Source organism: Tursiops truncatus, chromosome 3 (genome assembly GCF_011762595.2).
Source record: "Tursiops truncatus isolate mTurTru1 chromosome 3, mTurTru1.mat.Y, whole genome shotgun sequence".
NCBI lineage: Eukaryota > Metazoa > Chordata > Mammalia > Artiodactyla > Delphinidae > Tursiops > Tursiops truncatus.
In genome coordinates, this window is record NC_047036.1 from 90,481,258 (window position 1) to 90,497,976 (window position 16,719).

Genomic DNA, 16,719 nt, shown 5'->3' on the forward strand with positions numbered 1-16,719 from the left:
TATTCAAGACCAAACTGCACTCCTCGCTACACAGTATTTTCCCTCACCTTGCCCTCCACATTTCCCTCATCCAGAAGATGCTTTCTTTACCGTCAACATCCATTGAATTCCTGTCCATTTGTAAGGCTCACCTCACACACTGTTTTCTGAGAAGCCTATTCTGAGTCTTCTTCTTGAGTGTGATTGCTCCCTTTTCCTCCCCAATTTCAACCCCTGCTCATAGCTTTTTGAAGCTGTGAGACTAGTGCTGCTTTATGGTTATGCTCTATAGACTGAATTTTCATGTTTCATATATAGCATGGTTACCTATTTGAAAAACAGAATTGCTCAAATTTTTTTTCTACTACCATTCCCTTATTATTTATAATGATTTTATTACTTTCTTCTGTTGCCTACACCTTTTATTATTTTACTGAAATAACAAATACAGGAGAGTACTGATAATCTATTTTAAACATGTGACATCTTTAGAATTGTTTCCAAGTCTGCCAAAATGGCATTCCAGAAAAACAGCATTTCCTCCTGTATTCTCCCTGTTGATGAAACTCTCTCCAGTTAATTGGTCTATTTAGTGCTCTGCTCTGGGTCGTTCTCATTAAGGAGATTATTTTCACATAGTAACTTAGTTAACAAAGCTCTTTGTTAGTGATGACTTTCTGGTGTTGGTGATTTAAAAAAAAATTTCTGCATCTCTTACCCTTTGTTTTTTTTAGCAAAAATGTATTTTGTGAATTATATCCTTTTGGTAGAGTTCAAATATTTTAACATCTTGATTCTTTCTATAGCCTTATAGACAGCTTTTTGTTGGACTCAGCTCCTCTTAATGTTACTATGTCCCCTACTGGAGACTTTCTGGCCACTTCCCATGTAGACCACCTTGGAATTTATCTATGGTAAGTTCTTGTATACAGTTCTCTTTGGGGTAAGAAGGAAAAGGAAGACGATATTGTCAGACAATCATAGTTGCTAACATTGCCCTTTAGGTTTTTTTTTTTAACTTATAAAATGGAAATGTCACATAGTTCACCATAAGTCTGTGACTAAGTCAACATCTGCTTGATAATTTAGATAGCTTTGCTCAAGTGTGTATTCTAAACCACATGATTGATTATTATCTGTTATACTATTTGGCTTTTATTTGCGGAAAGGATAAGTGAGTTTAAAAATCTTAGAAAAGGGATATCCCCAGCCAGGCTGGTCTTCCTGCCACTGCCTCAATACCCCTTTATGACCTTGGCTAGTCACTTCTCAACTTCAGACTCCTTTATCTATAAAATAAGGCATAAGCATGGGCTGAATGCTTTCTAAGATTCATTTTAGTTGCATAACTTTTCATAGCCATGTACAGATCTTAATGGTGGTCTTCTAATGGTGATGAACATAGAAGAGTTCAAAATAAATGATCCATTATCTGGGTCTAGAAAATTTTTTGTTTGTTTTCTGAGTTTAGATGCCTAATTCTTTTAACTCTTATTATTGAGGAAGAGGAAAAAATGAATTCCTTTTCTAATTACAAGATTTTCTAATTGGCTTTTTAGGTATGAAAGTAAATTCACTATATAATAGAAATAGATTCTGGCCATCTTAATAAGCAAAATGGGGTATCTCCTGGAATCTGAGGCTTGAACAATCAAGACAAGAGAAGAATGGTAGCTGTGGTCCCTCAGCAACAAGAGCATATAGTACAGCTATTAACTCAGAATCTGATATTTCCAATTTTTATTTTCCATTCCAGATTCATTATGTTTGGGAGACAGAATGTGATTAGCCCACTTTGGGACAGGTATCCACATCTTGATTAGTCATCCAAGGCCATGGTGCAGGGTCAGGTGCAACTTAGAGGACCATTCTAGAAAGGAGAAATCCATGATTGTTCAGCAACCCCCCAAGAATCTGTTCAGCATATTCTCTCTCTGACTTAATTCTCTCAGTCCATCTTTACTTCATTTATAATTTCCTTACATGAAGGTTGCCATTTGTCAAAGCAACATAAATATATGGATGTTATGTTACCTTATAAAAGTATTAGCCATTACTGATCTCTCAAATAAATATTGGGTTGGCCAAAAAGTGCCTTCAGTTTTTAAGTAAAAATAAAAGACACATTTTTCATTTTTTACCAAGAACTTTATTGAACAATGTATTCACCCTTTTGTTCCACTACCTTCTGCCATTTTTCAGGCAACTTCCTAATTCCACCTTCCCAAAGCTTTTTGTCTTTTTGAGCAAAGAATTGTTCCAGGTGCCTTTTCAGTCTTTCAAGGAATTGAAATTTTTTCCATTAAGAGAATTTTGTAAAGACCAAAATAAATGGAAATCCGAGGGTACATTGTCTGATGAATACAACAGATGAATTAGAACTTCTCAGCCAAGCTGTAACAGTTTTTGCTGGTCATCAAAGAAACAAATGCAGTCTTGCGTTATCCTGATGGAAGATTATGTGTTTTCTGTTGACTAATTCTGGATGCTTTTCGTCGAGTGCTGCTTTCAGTTGGTACAGTTGGGAGCAGTACTTGTTGGAATTAATTGTTTGGTTTCCTGGAAGGAGCTCATAATAGAGGACTCCCTTCCATTCTCACCATATATACAACATCACCTTTGGATGAAGACCGGCCTTTGGTGTGGTTGGTGGTGGTTCATTTCACTTGCCCCACGATCTTTTCCGTTCCACATTATTACAGTTCCACTTTTCATCGCCCGTCACAATTTGTTTTAAAAACGGAATGTTTTTAAAATGTTTTACGTTTAAGTAGAGAAACATATGCGGAAATACAATCAAGGTTTTTTTCGCTTAACTTACATGGAACAGAAACATCAAAACGATTAACATAACCAAGCTGGTGCAAATGATTTTCAATGCTTGATTTGGACATTTTGAGTATGTTGGCTATCTCCTGCCTAGTATAACATTGACTGTCTTCAGTTAATGTCTCTGTTTGATCGCTATCAACTTTAACTGGTCCACCTGACAGTGGGGCATCGTCCAGCAAGAAATCTCCAGCACAGAACTTTGCAAACCACTTTTGACACGTTCTATCAGTCAAGGCACCTTCTCCATACACTGTGCAAATCTTTTTTTGCATTTTGGTTGCATTTTTACCTTTCTTGAAATAATAAAGCATAATATGCCAAAAATGTTGCTTTTTTTGGTCCATTTTCAATATTAAAATGGCTACACAAAAATTTACCAATTTGCTAAGTCTTTTTTTAAATGCACGCTGATATGACAGCTGTCACATACAACCTAACAAAATTGTTTCGAATGAAGTTGAAGACAACTAAGTGCTACTAGAGCCATCTTAGGGGAGAAAACGAACGAACCTTTTGGCCAACGCAATAGTTTTTTGTGCTACATTAGGAATAAAGACTCCATTAATAATGTGTATGCACACCTTTCTTGTGATGACATCTATGATATGAATCAGCATTTTCAAATTAATACTGTCTATTTTTGAGATCTTTTTTTAACTTACAAGTGATCAGAATTTATAGCCAAGTTCAAGGTTGTGGAGATTATTACCAGTAATTGAAGTTTCCCTGAACATATTTTTATAAGTTTTACAATATTGCATATGTTTTTGTTTCTCAGGTCCAATATTTCCCTGTATTCAGTTGTTTCATTACGGCCACTTCCCACAGATTATGTTCCTTCAGTAGTGATGCTTCCTGGTACTTGTCAAACCCAAGGTAATCACAAAATAGTAAAGTAGTTTTTGAAGTGTAATATAATAAACCTAACGTGCAGGATATTGATACTGAAGGCAAAATTTAATGCATTCAATCAAAGTATTTTTTAGCTTATGTGAAATATTTTGAATGACTTCATGAATTTATGCAAAGATATAATTGATGTATTGATATCAAATAGTATACCAGTGGAGAAATGTTTTGAGTCTGGTGATGGGAGCTGTAGTTAATATGAGAAAATAAGAAGATGAACTAAATAAATAGAAAGATTTTACAAGGCTATATTGAGTGAACATGTTATGAAATACTAATGGAACTAATTAGTTCTAAATGAACTAATTAGTTCATTTAGAATGAACTAATTTGCTTTTATATGGTAAAAATCTCATTCAGCATTAATTTGTTTTACCTGAAAATTTTTTGTTTTAAGATGTAGAATTATTAGAAGAAACCACAGAACCAAGTGATGAAATGATAGAGTATGACTCCCCAGAACAGTTGAATGAGCAGCTGGTGACTCTGTCACTCCTTCCTGAATCCCGGTGGAAAAATCTTCTAAATCTTGATGTTATTAAGGTAATACTATAGTACACTTAATATTGGCCCCTAAAGACACATTCCAAAAGTATTTTCTTTAGTAGAGGTAGCTTCCATTACTTTGAGGGCTTTAGGAGGAGCAGGTGATGCCTAAGGTAGTAAAGACAATACCATTTGTTTAAATGCTGTTTAATCTAGTATGATTATCGCAAGATTTTCTCTCTCTACATGTATCAACTTTGAGGGCAATCAAGGGCCTTTGGATATAGCAAAAGTATAGCCTGCAACTACAGAGCTATTAGAAATTGGATGTTTTAAGCCCAGCCTAATGAATTACTTTTTTAACTTCTGAAATAAGAAAAAAAAAATATTGCCATAATGTGTGATGTTTCTATTCCTAGACATTTTGGGGATTAGAATACTTTCACTGGCCTTTTTAAAAGTAAGCTTCAGTCACCCTTTATCATACCACACCCTGCTCTGTCAGCTATAAGAAGATTTGCTGTTGGGTTCAGGCACATAATTTAATATGAACTAGGTACGGGGTAGTGTCCTGAGACGGCAGTGGAAAAAAACTTAGGCCCTTTGTCCTTGAGTTTACAATTTTACATTAAAAATGGACAATTATGGCATAAATTAATTTTTTAAAAGCATGTTTCATGACCCCTATTTGTGAGTAGCAAAAGCAATTGAAAGGTATAGAGGTATAGACTAGAGTAGAAAATTTCAGAGACTGTCCTTTGATAATTAGGGTAAGTATTGTTTTACGAAATGCATACAGTCACCAGAGGTTATGTGTGTACTAAGTGTACTAAGTCACATTAAGGGCTGGCATTAAAAAAAAGTGTAAGGAACACTGACATAACTATGACAAGGTGCAGCAAGTATTTTTGTAACTAATAACAAGAAAAGTTGTTTGTGTCTTGGGTAAGAAAAGAGAGGTTTTCACATGTTAATTTGACTCACAGAATTTAAAAGTGCTTCTTTTTACTTGCTCACTTTTTGAAAGATTGGGCATCAGCATAAAGGTATGCTGTCCAGGCACATAGTTATGAAATCTCTCCATTATGTTGTCTAGTTTGTCAGCCGTAAAGGGACAAAATATCTGCTGCTCAGATATAGTTTGTTCTGCATAAAAACATCCAGAAACCTGAGTGAATGCTCTTTATGAGAGAAATATGCTAACACCTCCAATATTTTTATTTCCTTCTGAATGAAAGAGGTTAGAATTTTCATTTTTGTCCTATGGGTAACTTTTCTACTTTAGGTTTTCTTTATGAAATTAGGTGATTTCCAGAGCCCTGTGGAACTTCTCCAAAGCCCTTTGTTTTTATTTACAACTCAGTGACTGTCTGCCTTCTAACTCAAGAACAATGAATTAGAAGAGTAACTGTGACTTTTACTATACTTTCTACCATCACAAAGAAGGGCTGTGCTTTCATTGCTAGTGGCAGTGCTTCGTCTGGCTTTCATGTAACAACTTTCTTTCATGCTGTGCCTCCAGGAGGCCACAAGTATCCCTGGCTTTCTTTCAGAAAGCAACTCCCCAGGGTTCCTAAAGAATGGAAGAGGAATAGTGTAACGTAAAATTGTGCGATTCCTTTATTAGGCAGTTTACCATATGCTCCTGAGATAGTGATCTGTACCAATGTAGTCACCAAAACTGAATTCTGTCAGTGGGAATTCCAAGGGAGGTTTTCATGATAGAATTTTGCTAACACTTGAAATATTTTATAAATGAGCAACAGTATTCTCTTTTTAAAAGCACAAAGTACTAAGGAAAAATAAAAATTCCAACAAAATAGAAGAATGAGGGCCATGCTTCACAGAAAAATTTAACCAAATTACTTCTAATGGTGGAGTCTAACTCTGGCTCCAAATTTCTTTTGGAGAAAAGATATTTGAAAAACTGTTGAGCATTTATGTAAATTTTGCTTTCTAGCCCATTTTGCAGAAAAGGTTGTATTTCAATAAAAAGGAAGTTCAAAATTACTTGTTACTTCTTCACGTAAATATTCATGTTTCAGGAAAATGGGCTGTTTTTGCCTTAAAGCTTCTCCTGAACCCTGTCATTTTCCTTCTGCCATATCAGCAAGAATACTGGAGGCTTGCACTGGGAATAAGGATATCTGTGGTTTTGGTTGGTTGGGATTTTATTTTAGCAAACTAGTCTGAAAAAGTTTCATCCCTTTCTTTACTTTTTGGACTTTTAAAAAATTAAGTGGGAATTAAATACTTAATTACTTACTAGTCTTTTTTCCTTTTCTCATCTTCTCTTAATTAGAAAAAGAATAAACCAAAGGAACCACCAAAAGTACCCAAATCAGCACCGTTTTTCATTCCAACAGTTCCTGGCCTTGTACCCAGGTATGCTGCACCTGAACAAAATAGTGATCCTCAACAGGTAAGAAGCAAATTGGAGGGAGCATTCTAAGTATATGGGGTGTGTATTTTGTGTTTTACATTTGTAGTTTTAACCAAGACCCAGTTTTACAGATATAGAGTAAATTACTGATAGCTTTTAATTATAAACTATAAATTTTCTGTTACATTTATGGTTTTTGAATAATGTTTATTTGTTTTTGTTTAAGTCTAAAGTGGTAAATCTTGGAATTTTGGCTCAAAAATCAGATTTCTGCTTGAAACTTGAGGAAGCACTGGTAAATAATAAATGTAAGTTAAATTATAAAATATTTTACCAAGTATTTCAGTTTATTTTACTTTATATGAAGAGAATTGAGTGAAATATTAGATTTCTCAGTAGCTGAAAGTAAAAACCAGAAGGACTGAAATTTTGGTTTTAATCTTAAGTAGTTTTAGCTTTGTGTTGTATTAAATGAGTGACACTAAACTCAGATGATATTGAGATTATAATAATCTTTTGAGAACCTTTCATTCTTTATGGAAAATTGGATTTTTTTTTTTGCTTTTGTTTTTACTTACAAATACAGTTTGCAATATAGTTTGCAATACAGCAGAGACTTTTGTCTTAGATAATTTCAGATATTACCAAATTATCACATAAAAAGGTAATTTTAAAATTTATTGAGTGTTTTAATAGATTTAAACTTTGAAAGCTACAGACTGTAGCTAATAATGATAGTAAGAGCTGTAAGCAATTAACAAAAATCACATTCTCCTGTTTGACTTATACTCTTGTTTTCTGATCCAAATGCTTTGTTTTCATACCACTGTCACTCGAGTGCACACTGGCAAAAGTCAAAGAATGGTACTGATGGCTAAAGAACAGCAGGATTAAACAGGGAGTAACTTGTTATATTTATGGGGGAACAAAGAAAAAAAGCACTACTATTTAATATATACTGAAGAACAGAAAGTAAAACGTATTAGACTTTTGTCATTGGTGTTCTTCCTTTTCAGAAAGCTAAAAGCATAGTCATTGCCATTGTAATATCAAATACCTCGTATAAAATTTGTAAGTGTATAGAATATGTTTTCATAGGATGCATATGAAACAAGAGTGCTTACTTCTAGGGAAATGAAGTAGATTTGGGGTGGGTAAGATTAGGGTGGAGTCTTTCCCCACATATATTTCTGTCGTGTTAATGTTTCTTAATAATCATGTGGTGTTTTTATAATTTTTATAACGATAGAAAGAAAGAAAAATAAATTCCCTCACCTCATCTTGTTCCCAGTGGCAAATACTATTAATAACTTGGCATATACCTCTGTAGCCTTCTTACATTTGGATTTGTTTGACTGATTCATGAGTATATTAAAATGTCTGTTGCTAGGTATTAATTAGATTTTAACAGCCTTAATAGGAAAAAAGCTTACTGAAAATGCAAAACAAAAATTAAGCCATAGGGCTTCCCTGGTGGCGCAGTGGTTGAGAGTCCGCCTGCCGATGTAGGGGACACGGGTTCGTGCCCCGGTCCGGGAGGATCCCACGTGCCTCGGAGCGGCTGGGCCCGTAAGCCATGGCCGCTGAGCCTGTGCGTCCAGAGCCTGTGCTCCGCAACAGGAGAGGCCACAACAGTGAGAGGCCCGCGTACCGCAAAAAAAAAAAAAAAAAAGCCATAGAAGTAATTTCTTGTGCAATTTAAGTATATGTTGGGTTTGAAATGTAAACTAGTTTCCTAAAAGAAATGACTGTAGATAATAACTGGATTCTTATTAAAACTTAATGTAGATGAAGCTGCTCTTAACCTTCTGAAAGAATTAGGCCCGTCAGGAATTGAAACAGAGCTGCGAAGTTTGTCTCCTGATTGTGGTGGTTCTGTAGAAGTTATGAAGAGCTTCTTGAAAATGATCAGGATGATGTTGGACAAAAAGCGTGACTTTGAGTTAGCCCAGGCATACCTTGCGTTGTTTTTAAAGGTAAGTCTAATATATAAAAAAGTACTTCGCAGCTTGCCCTCCTCTAGAGGAGTACTGTCTGATAGAACTTGCTGCAAAGATGGAAACGTTCCATATCCACACTTACCGTGTGTGGCTACTGAGCACTTGAATTGTGGCTAATGTGACTGAGAAACTGAATTTTTCACTTTATAGAAATTTAGTTAATTTAAATAGCTTCCTGTGCCTAGTGACTACCATACTGGATGGCTGGATAGTGCAGCAGCTTATAATTGTTTTTTGTTGGCTTTTGTTTTTTAACACAATTTTGACTCAACCCCCTGACTTTTATGTGTCATCCATTTGATCAGTATACTAAACTTAACTTTTTAATGTAGTTACATTTCGGCAGACTTTTTTTTTAATGATCATGAAGAGAGTCAGGTTTTATGTTTATTTTTTGTTTTGTTTTTTCTACTGTTGAAATCAAAATATTTACTTCTATCCTGGTTGAAGGAGTTTCAAATGATTTGACAATGACAGTTGCTTTTATGACTAATATAATAGAGAACTCATGTTTATCTCAGTAGTATAATGTATTGAAGGAGTATAATGTATTGAAGGAGGTAGATGATGCTGATTTTCAGTAATAGCAGATATGATTCTTCATTTATCCCATAAATATCTAAAACAACTTTTCACTTGAGGCAATTATTTTAAATTATTTGAAAAGTAGTATGTAGAATTAAAAATAGAAATGCTGGGGCTTCCCTGGTGGCACAGTGGATGAGAGTCTGACTGCCGATGCAGGGGACGCAGGTTCGTACCCCGGTCCGGGAAGATCCCACATGCCACGGAGCGGCTGGGCCCGTGAGCCATGGCTGCTGAGCCTGCGCGGCCAGAGCCTGTGCTCCGCAATGGGAGAGGCCACAACAGTGAGAGGCCCACGTACCGCCAAAAAAAAAAAAAAAAATAGAAATGCCATAAATTGTTTCTATATTCGTTCCCAAATTTACCTTCCTGAATATGTTTACTTAAATCTTTAGAAAATAAAGCAAAGGGCCCATAGGTCATTCATTAACAATGGGTTACTATGAAAGGAGAAACTTAAAAGAAGCACAGAAATACAGATTTAGTGTTAGAACTGGGACCTTGTTTCTGGATCTGTATCAGGACTGTCCTTATGTGGAGGAGAGTGATGACCACTTGAATTCTATTAAAAGAATGACAGTACCATAAAGGAGCTCATAATAGAGGAGAGGGAGATGGGAGATGGTAATAAACCAGCATTTAAGAAAAAAAATTAAGAATAGTACCTTCTGAGCTTCCTTGGTAAAACAGTTAAATCCAGAATAAACAAAATTTTAATTTTCTTAAATTAAATGTTCGACTATCGTTTTTCTTTTCAGTTACACCTTAAAATGCTTCCTTCAGAGCCAGTACTTCTAGAGGAAATGACTAAGTTGTCATCACAGTTGGAAGAAAACTGGATCCATTTACAATCACTCTTCAATCAAAGCATGTGTGTTTTAAATTACATTAAAAGTGCTTTGTTGTAAAAATAAACTTAGGTGACTAAATAAAGACTTTTATATTAAAGAGATTGAGTTTAACTTACAACCTTGTTTTCCAAGTGTCAATGTGAAAAGAAAATAAATGCCAGCACTACCAACTAGTCCGTCATTCTCCACTTTAAATGCTGAATACTTTCTTGAAATAAAAGTATACCTATTTTTTGTTTTAAAGACATAAAGAGTATTCTCAAATGATTTATTTTCTGAGTCTCTTCACATCAGTTACTTGGATATGACTTCTTTTGAACTGTCGTCACCAAGCTCGTGTTTTTTGAGTATTTGTAACATATGAGGTATGCTGGGTGTTTAATGTAGAATATTGCTGAACTACACTGAAGATAAAACCAATACATAAAACAGTTATGAAAATGCCTTCATGTTATAAGGTAAAAAGGCATGTTTCCTTCCTTGGTGGCCTTTGATGAAAACATAGTTAGAGCCGGAAGGTGTGTCAGACAGTGCAGCCCTCTTGCATTGCAGAAGAGGAAACTGCTGAGGTCTGCTCAGGATCTCAGAAACAGATCCAGATTTTCTAACACTGGCCCAGTTAGTCTTCTCTACATTGTAGCCTTTCTAAAGGAACTTATTCTTTTATTCTTTTATATGAGAGGCACTTTCACAAGGCAACTTGCTATAGGAGGCAGTTGAACAGATACCTAGGATAGGTGAGGGAAATTCCGAATTCCATTGAAGATATCCTTCAAAGGTTTTTCTTCCCCACTGATGACCTTTTTATTTGGGAAGAAACTGCTGACTGTACTTTTCTGTCATAACCATTGTGAAACCAGATAGTTCTGGTACTTTTTTTTCTCATCGTCATTGTTTTTGTGGTTCAAGATTTCAATATGTGAATTAAAAGTAAGCAATTCTCAAAAGCACACTGTTCTAAAAACTTGTTAGTTTTTACACTCAAAAGTAGTGTCATTCGTAAAATTCAGCTGGTTGTATTTGAACACCAATACTATTCTATTCTGATTAGGATGTAGCTTTACAGAATAATCTCCAGAAGGAGTAGTCCTCACAAGGAGATGATCAACGATAACTTTAACTATCAAAGTGTTTTTGTTTAATGGTGAAAGGTAGAATTAGTAAATGGCTGAGGAAGTAAGCCAATCTGGTTTGGTACTTTGTTCTTTTAGAAATGTATATAAACTTAAGCCATCGACTTAAATGTTAATAATGATTTAAGTTGTAACTTTAAAAACTGTATTTCCCCTTGCCCCAAATACTATATTCTAAAGATATGGCAAAATTTCAGTATACAATTATGTACAATGTGAAGACTGTAAATATCTAAAACAGGAGTTCTAAACTGAAATTGTATTGCTGTGACAAATCTTGAACTGAGCTTTCTTTTTCAGGTGAGAATAGAGGAGTTGAGTGTATTGTTTTTATTGGAGATAGCTTTAGATAGTATTAAAGCATCATTTTGGCAGGTAATCTTCTAAAACCTTTCCTGTATGTTTGCCGTCGAGGAAGGGAGGGAGAAAGAAATACAAAGGATAATTTTTTGTGTATATTTTTTCTTAAAATGTATCATTCTGTGCATATTGCTTTTTCTTTACATTTTAAATTACAAGTGTAGTATATGACTACATTTTACTTGTAAAACCATCGAAGACAAGTCCTTTTTTTTTCTTTTTTTGTGGAGCACAGGCTCCGGACGCACAGGCTCAGTGGCCATGGCTCACGGGCCCAGCCACTCCACGGCATGTGGGATCCTCCCGGACCGGGGCACGAACCCGTGTCCCCTGCATCGGCAGGTGGACTCTCAACCACTGCGCCACCAGGAAAGCCCAACAAGTCTATTTTTTATAGTCACCTTCAATCCCAATACCTTCCCTAGAAGTAACAGTTGTTAACCTTCCATCTAGACCTTTTTCTGTGAATATATATACATGTTATGTATAGCTACAGGAAATAAAATGTATAGCTTCAGTTTTTACATAAATATATGTATATCATTCAACTTTTCTATGTGATTTCTTTACTTGAGTATAATCTCACCTAATCTCACCTGTTTACATTTATATAGTGTGCCACAAGCTATTTACTCTATAATGGACACTAGGGTAGTTTCCCTTTCGTTTTTTGTTTACAAACAATGCTGAAAGAATGTCATCCTGTATGACTATGTGCATATAGGGATTTCTCTAGTGTGCCTAAGCTTTGAATTGCTGGGCCAGAGTTAGGCAGTTTTAAAGAGGTACTTCATTTGGCTTCCAAAATGACTGGTAGCAATTTATAGCTTCTCAGCAAGGAATGAGTACCTGCTCCCCATATCCCTAATCAAATCCCATTTGATTTAGATTTTAAAATTTTTTTTATTAATCTAATAGGTAAAAATTACCATTTTTATTGTTTATATTAAAAAAACTGACTAGTGAAGATGGGCATCTTTTCATATATTTTAGACATGTGAATTGCCTTTTGCCAACACTGCTCATTTTTCTGTTGAATGATTTGTCTTTTTATCTCATGAATTTGTTAGGAGTTTTTCATATAGTTTGGATAGATATTAGTCTTTTATGACTGCTGCAATGTTTTCTCCCAGTTGGTCACTTAAGTCTTTAGCTTTACTTTTGGTGTCTCTTTTAAAGAGATGTTTTATACATAGTAAAATTGGTAAGTATTTTTATGACTTTTATTTCAAAATATAGAGCATATTCTGTATTTTCTTTTAAGATAATTATGTATGCATCCAGATCTCCATCTGGAATTGATTTCTGTGAAGAGTGCAAGGAACAGAGCTACACTTATTCAAAAGTCCAAAAACCATTTGAAGTTCATTTTTACTGATTTGGGATGCTGTTTTATTATGTGTTAAATTCTCTAATTAAGGTATTTAATATTCCTAATAAATAATGCATTGCTTATAGTTTCTGGTATGTTTTCAGAGATGGGGGTAAAGCATTCCTAATGTTTTTCAAAAATTTTTGGCTATTGGTGAGCATATCTTTTTGAAGTTTTGATTTTAGTTGCAGTAAATTTATAGTATTGATTTGAAAAGAATTACAGTTGACCCTTAAACAGGCGGGGGTTAGGGGTGCCAACCTTCCATGCAGTCAAAATCTGAGCATAATTTATAGTTGGCTCTCCATACCTGTGGTTTCTCCATATCTGTGGTTCTGCATTGTGGATTCAACTAACTGCAGACTTTGTAGTACTGTAGTATATACTACTGAAAAAAAACATGTATAAGTGAACCCACACAGTTCAAACCCATGTTGTTCAAGGGTCAACCATACAATAGTATTTCTTTTTGAGAAAACTCTATATCTTCATTAAACCAGGAGTGGGCTTCTCTTGATTTCATAAGATTTCATTATATAATCATACATTTTTTTGACAGACTCTTTTCTGGGGATTTTATTTTTGTTGTTACAGTGAAATATACTTTTCCTAATATATTTTATAGTTGGTTATTGCTGTCATGGTAAAAGCAATTTGCTTTTTATGTGTTGATCTTTTATGACACTGCAGAACTCTTAAAAGTTTGTCAGTATAGGGCTTCCCTGGTGGCAGAGTGGTTGAGAGTCCGCCTGCCAGTGCAGGGGACGTTCGTGCCCCGGTCCGGGAAGATCCCACATGCCTCGGAGCGGCTAGGCCCGTGAGCCATGGCCGCTGAGCCTGCGCGTCCAGAGCCTGTGCTCCACAACGGGAGAAGACACAATAGTGAGAGGCCCGCATACCGCAAAAAAAAAAAAAAGTTTGTGAGTATAGTCTTAGAAAATCCAAGAGAATCCCATCTTCTTCAATTGATTGGCCTTTATTTTCTATCCAGTATTCATTATTTCACTTGTTTTTAGTTAGGATTGCTTTAGCAATCTGGCATAGAATGTTGGATACTAGCAGTGCTTAGAGATTTTTGTGTTGTTACTGACTTTAGTGGAAATGCTTTTAGTGTTCCATCATTAAGGATAATGTATGCTCTGAATTTCTGGTAGATATCCTTGGTTAAGTTCTACTTTATTTTTAATTTGCTACTTTAAAAAATTTAAACTAGAGGTATAGAATTTTATCAAGTGATTTTTTTCAGCATATATTGGAAAATCAATATCTTTAATTGTTGTAATTGGTGAATTTTATTCAAAGATTTCTAACACTGAGTCATTTTTATTTCTGGAATAGAACTTTTTATAAGTGAGATGAAACTGGTGCATTTGTTTGCTTCATGGAATTCAGCTATCCTTGATATATTTTTTTAAACTTGTCTAGTCAAAAGGGAAAAAACCCTTGCATAAAGTCTTTATTATATGGTGATTTTTACCTACTTAATTTTTTCTGTGGTTACTGAACTAATTGGACTTCCTGTCTCTTCTCAAGCCAGTGTTGGTAAACTATATTTTCCTTACAAATCATGACTTTAATCTAGATTTTCAAATTTATTAGTGTAAATTATATTAGGATTATGCCTTTTTATTAATTACTAGGTTGCAAGTGACCAAAACCTAACTCAAATACATGAGTATCTGCAAAGTCCAGGGATAAAAATTGGCTTTACCTATTGATAGATCCATGGGTTCCATAGGAATTAGTCCCTTTCTCCATCTCTCCTTTTTATTCTCATTATGGTTAACTGTTCAGTCAAGATCTCTCTTCATTCCCTGATTCATCAGATATTTATTGAGAACTTAGTATGTGCCAGCATCTTATTTGTGCTGGGAATATAAGCGATCAAAACTTGAAAAAATACAGCTGCCAGCAGCTCTGAATTTACATATTTTCCACTTAAACTAATTAGAAAGTGATTATCTTTAAACAAATCCTGAAACAGAATTTCAATGAGCCTACTTAAACTTTGAACCATAGTTAAGGGTGACTGTATGGTGATATATTTAGGCAGAGGGAGAGAGGCCTGTAACAGATCACAGTTTTCCATGACTGTGGGTGACATCTGGAGAGGACTGTGGGTGACATCTGGAGAGCTCTGAACTTTCCACCTGTTCACGAGAGGAACGAGGGAGAGCTGAGAGTATAGTGTCCACAGGCTGGCTGCAGAGCCACTGTGACACAGTGAGCCATGACCCCATAGCAGAGTGTAACTGCACCATCCTAGCCCAGGGTGCAGCTGGAAGGCTAGCTGAGACTTAAGACACAGGCTAAATGGGATGACAGTGGTGGGTGGAGGGAGAAGGAAAGGATCTGGCAACACAGAAGGTTTTTATCCACATGCCATCTTGGAAAGGAGAAGGGAGTGGATTGAACCACTGAGAAGAAAGCAAGCCTTAGTGGATAATTTGAAAATAAAATTTCACAAAATGTGTATTCAAAAGAGCCTAAACTAATGTGAAAGACACTGAGATACTTTTTATTTGGTAAATTTGTTTCCCCCAACCCCTGAATCCAGTGGCATGACGGTTTAGGATGAAATTGAGAATTCTGTGGGATTTTTTTCAGTGTCTGTACTGTAGGCTGAATTTCCAATTCCAATTATGCTAATTTCCAATTACAGCTGAATTCTACTAAATATCTCTAAAGGAGTACATAAGTATTCATTAGTTTTCATCTCCTTTTAAAGTGATTTATCTACACAGACATGCAGATAACAATGATTTAATATTCATGGGAAAAAATAAGAATGGCACAAATCCCAGACAAATAATTTTTAGCAATATCATTTATTTTCTATTACAGCCAGGAATGTATATTTCAAATCAAAAGGCTTTGTTACCATTTTAATTTTTTCCACTGTCTCTGACTAACCAGTTACAACTTATTTTGGCTCTTTTTCCCTACCCGAACTTTCCAATTCTGGCCTCTATCCCATAACTCTAGCTTTGTTTCTTCACTCCTAGCCACACCCTGCTGTCTAGAGTAAATATTATGCAAGCACAGGGGCCGAATTAGTGGCAGGTGCGAGGATTTTCCGGCCTGGATTCACCTTACCCTGTTGATTGGGTCTCTTAAGCAGTATAACATACGAAAAGGTGACAGCCTTCCCACCCAGTACAGTGTTTCGCTCCTTCCTTCAGTCACTGACTTACTCATTCTGCCTCATCAAATGCTACTCACTTAGCACCTACTCTGTCTCAGGTGCTGTTTTATGCTCTTGAACTACTTCAGAAAACAAAACATACAAGGACTCTGGTCCTTGTGGGGCTGGGTGTTAACTCACCATTCTTTCAAAATCTCTTGGTTGGCCATTTTCCTTTGCTCTCTTTTAGTGCAAAGACAAAAGAGACCGTTTCTAAGCCTCCACACTTCGCAAAACCAGCGACTGCCCGGAGTTTGTTACAAAGCGCAGACCCCGTGTGCGTGCGTGCGTGTGTGCCTGACAGAAGGTCTCAAGCAGCTTCTAAACCTACGTGAGAGAGAGTACGACGTGAGGAAACGCCTTTTTGCTCTTTCGCTGCGGTTCTTTTTTAACAAAGAATTTGGTTATAACTTAGAAAAGCAATGCATATAATGAGATTAAATAATTAAGGGGGGGAAAAAACCCTACGTTTTTTCTCAGAAGACGCCACCTCTTCGTTCTCTGGAGACAACGGGTTGGTACCAGTCGGCCAGATTTGAGGAAGCGGAAGCGGAAGCGAGGCATCGGCCCGGCCCCGTTTGTTAGACTGGGCTCATGGATCTGAGGGCCGCTCCCCAGGCGGCTGGGTGCCAGTGTTCGCTCTTG

General features: G+C 35.9%; 1 protein-coding gene across 2 annotated transcripts in view; it reads left to right on the forward strand.

Moving 5' to 3' along the window:
* Nucleotides 1-10,268, forward strand: part of WDR36 (WD repeat domain 36) — a 37,872-nt gene extending 27,604 nt beyond the window's left edge. Inside the window, exons 17-23 of one of the 2 annotated variants that reach the window (XM_004326040.3) lie at nucleotides 786-893; nucleotides 3,590-3,687; nucleotides 4,118-4,263; nucleotides 6,509-6,628; nucleotides 6,816-6,897; nucleotides 8,378-8,565; nucleotides 9,933-10,268. In XM_004326040.3, the coding sequence (XP_004326088.1) occupies nucleotides 786-893; nucleotides 3,590-3,687; nucleotides 4,118-4,263; nucleotides 6,509-6,628; nucleotides 6,816-6,897; nucleotides 8,378-8,565; nucleotides 9,933-10,082 (892 nt within the window). In that variant the 3' untranslated portion in view covers nucleotides 10,083-10,268. The remainder of the gene's footprint in view (nucleotides 1-785; nucleotides 894-3,589; nucleotides 3,688-4,117; nucleotides 4,264-6,508; nucleotides 6,629-6,815; nucleotides 6,898-8,377; nucleotides 8,566-9,932) is intronic. The other variant, XM_019940813.3, reaches the window with a different exon arrangement.
* The last annotated feature ends 6,451 nt before the right edge of the window (nucleotides 10,269-16,719 follow it).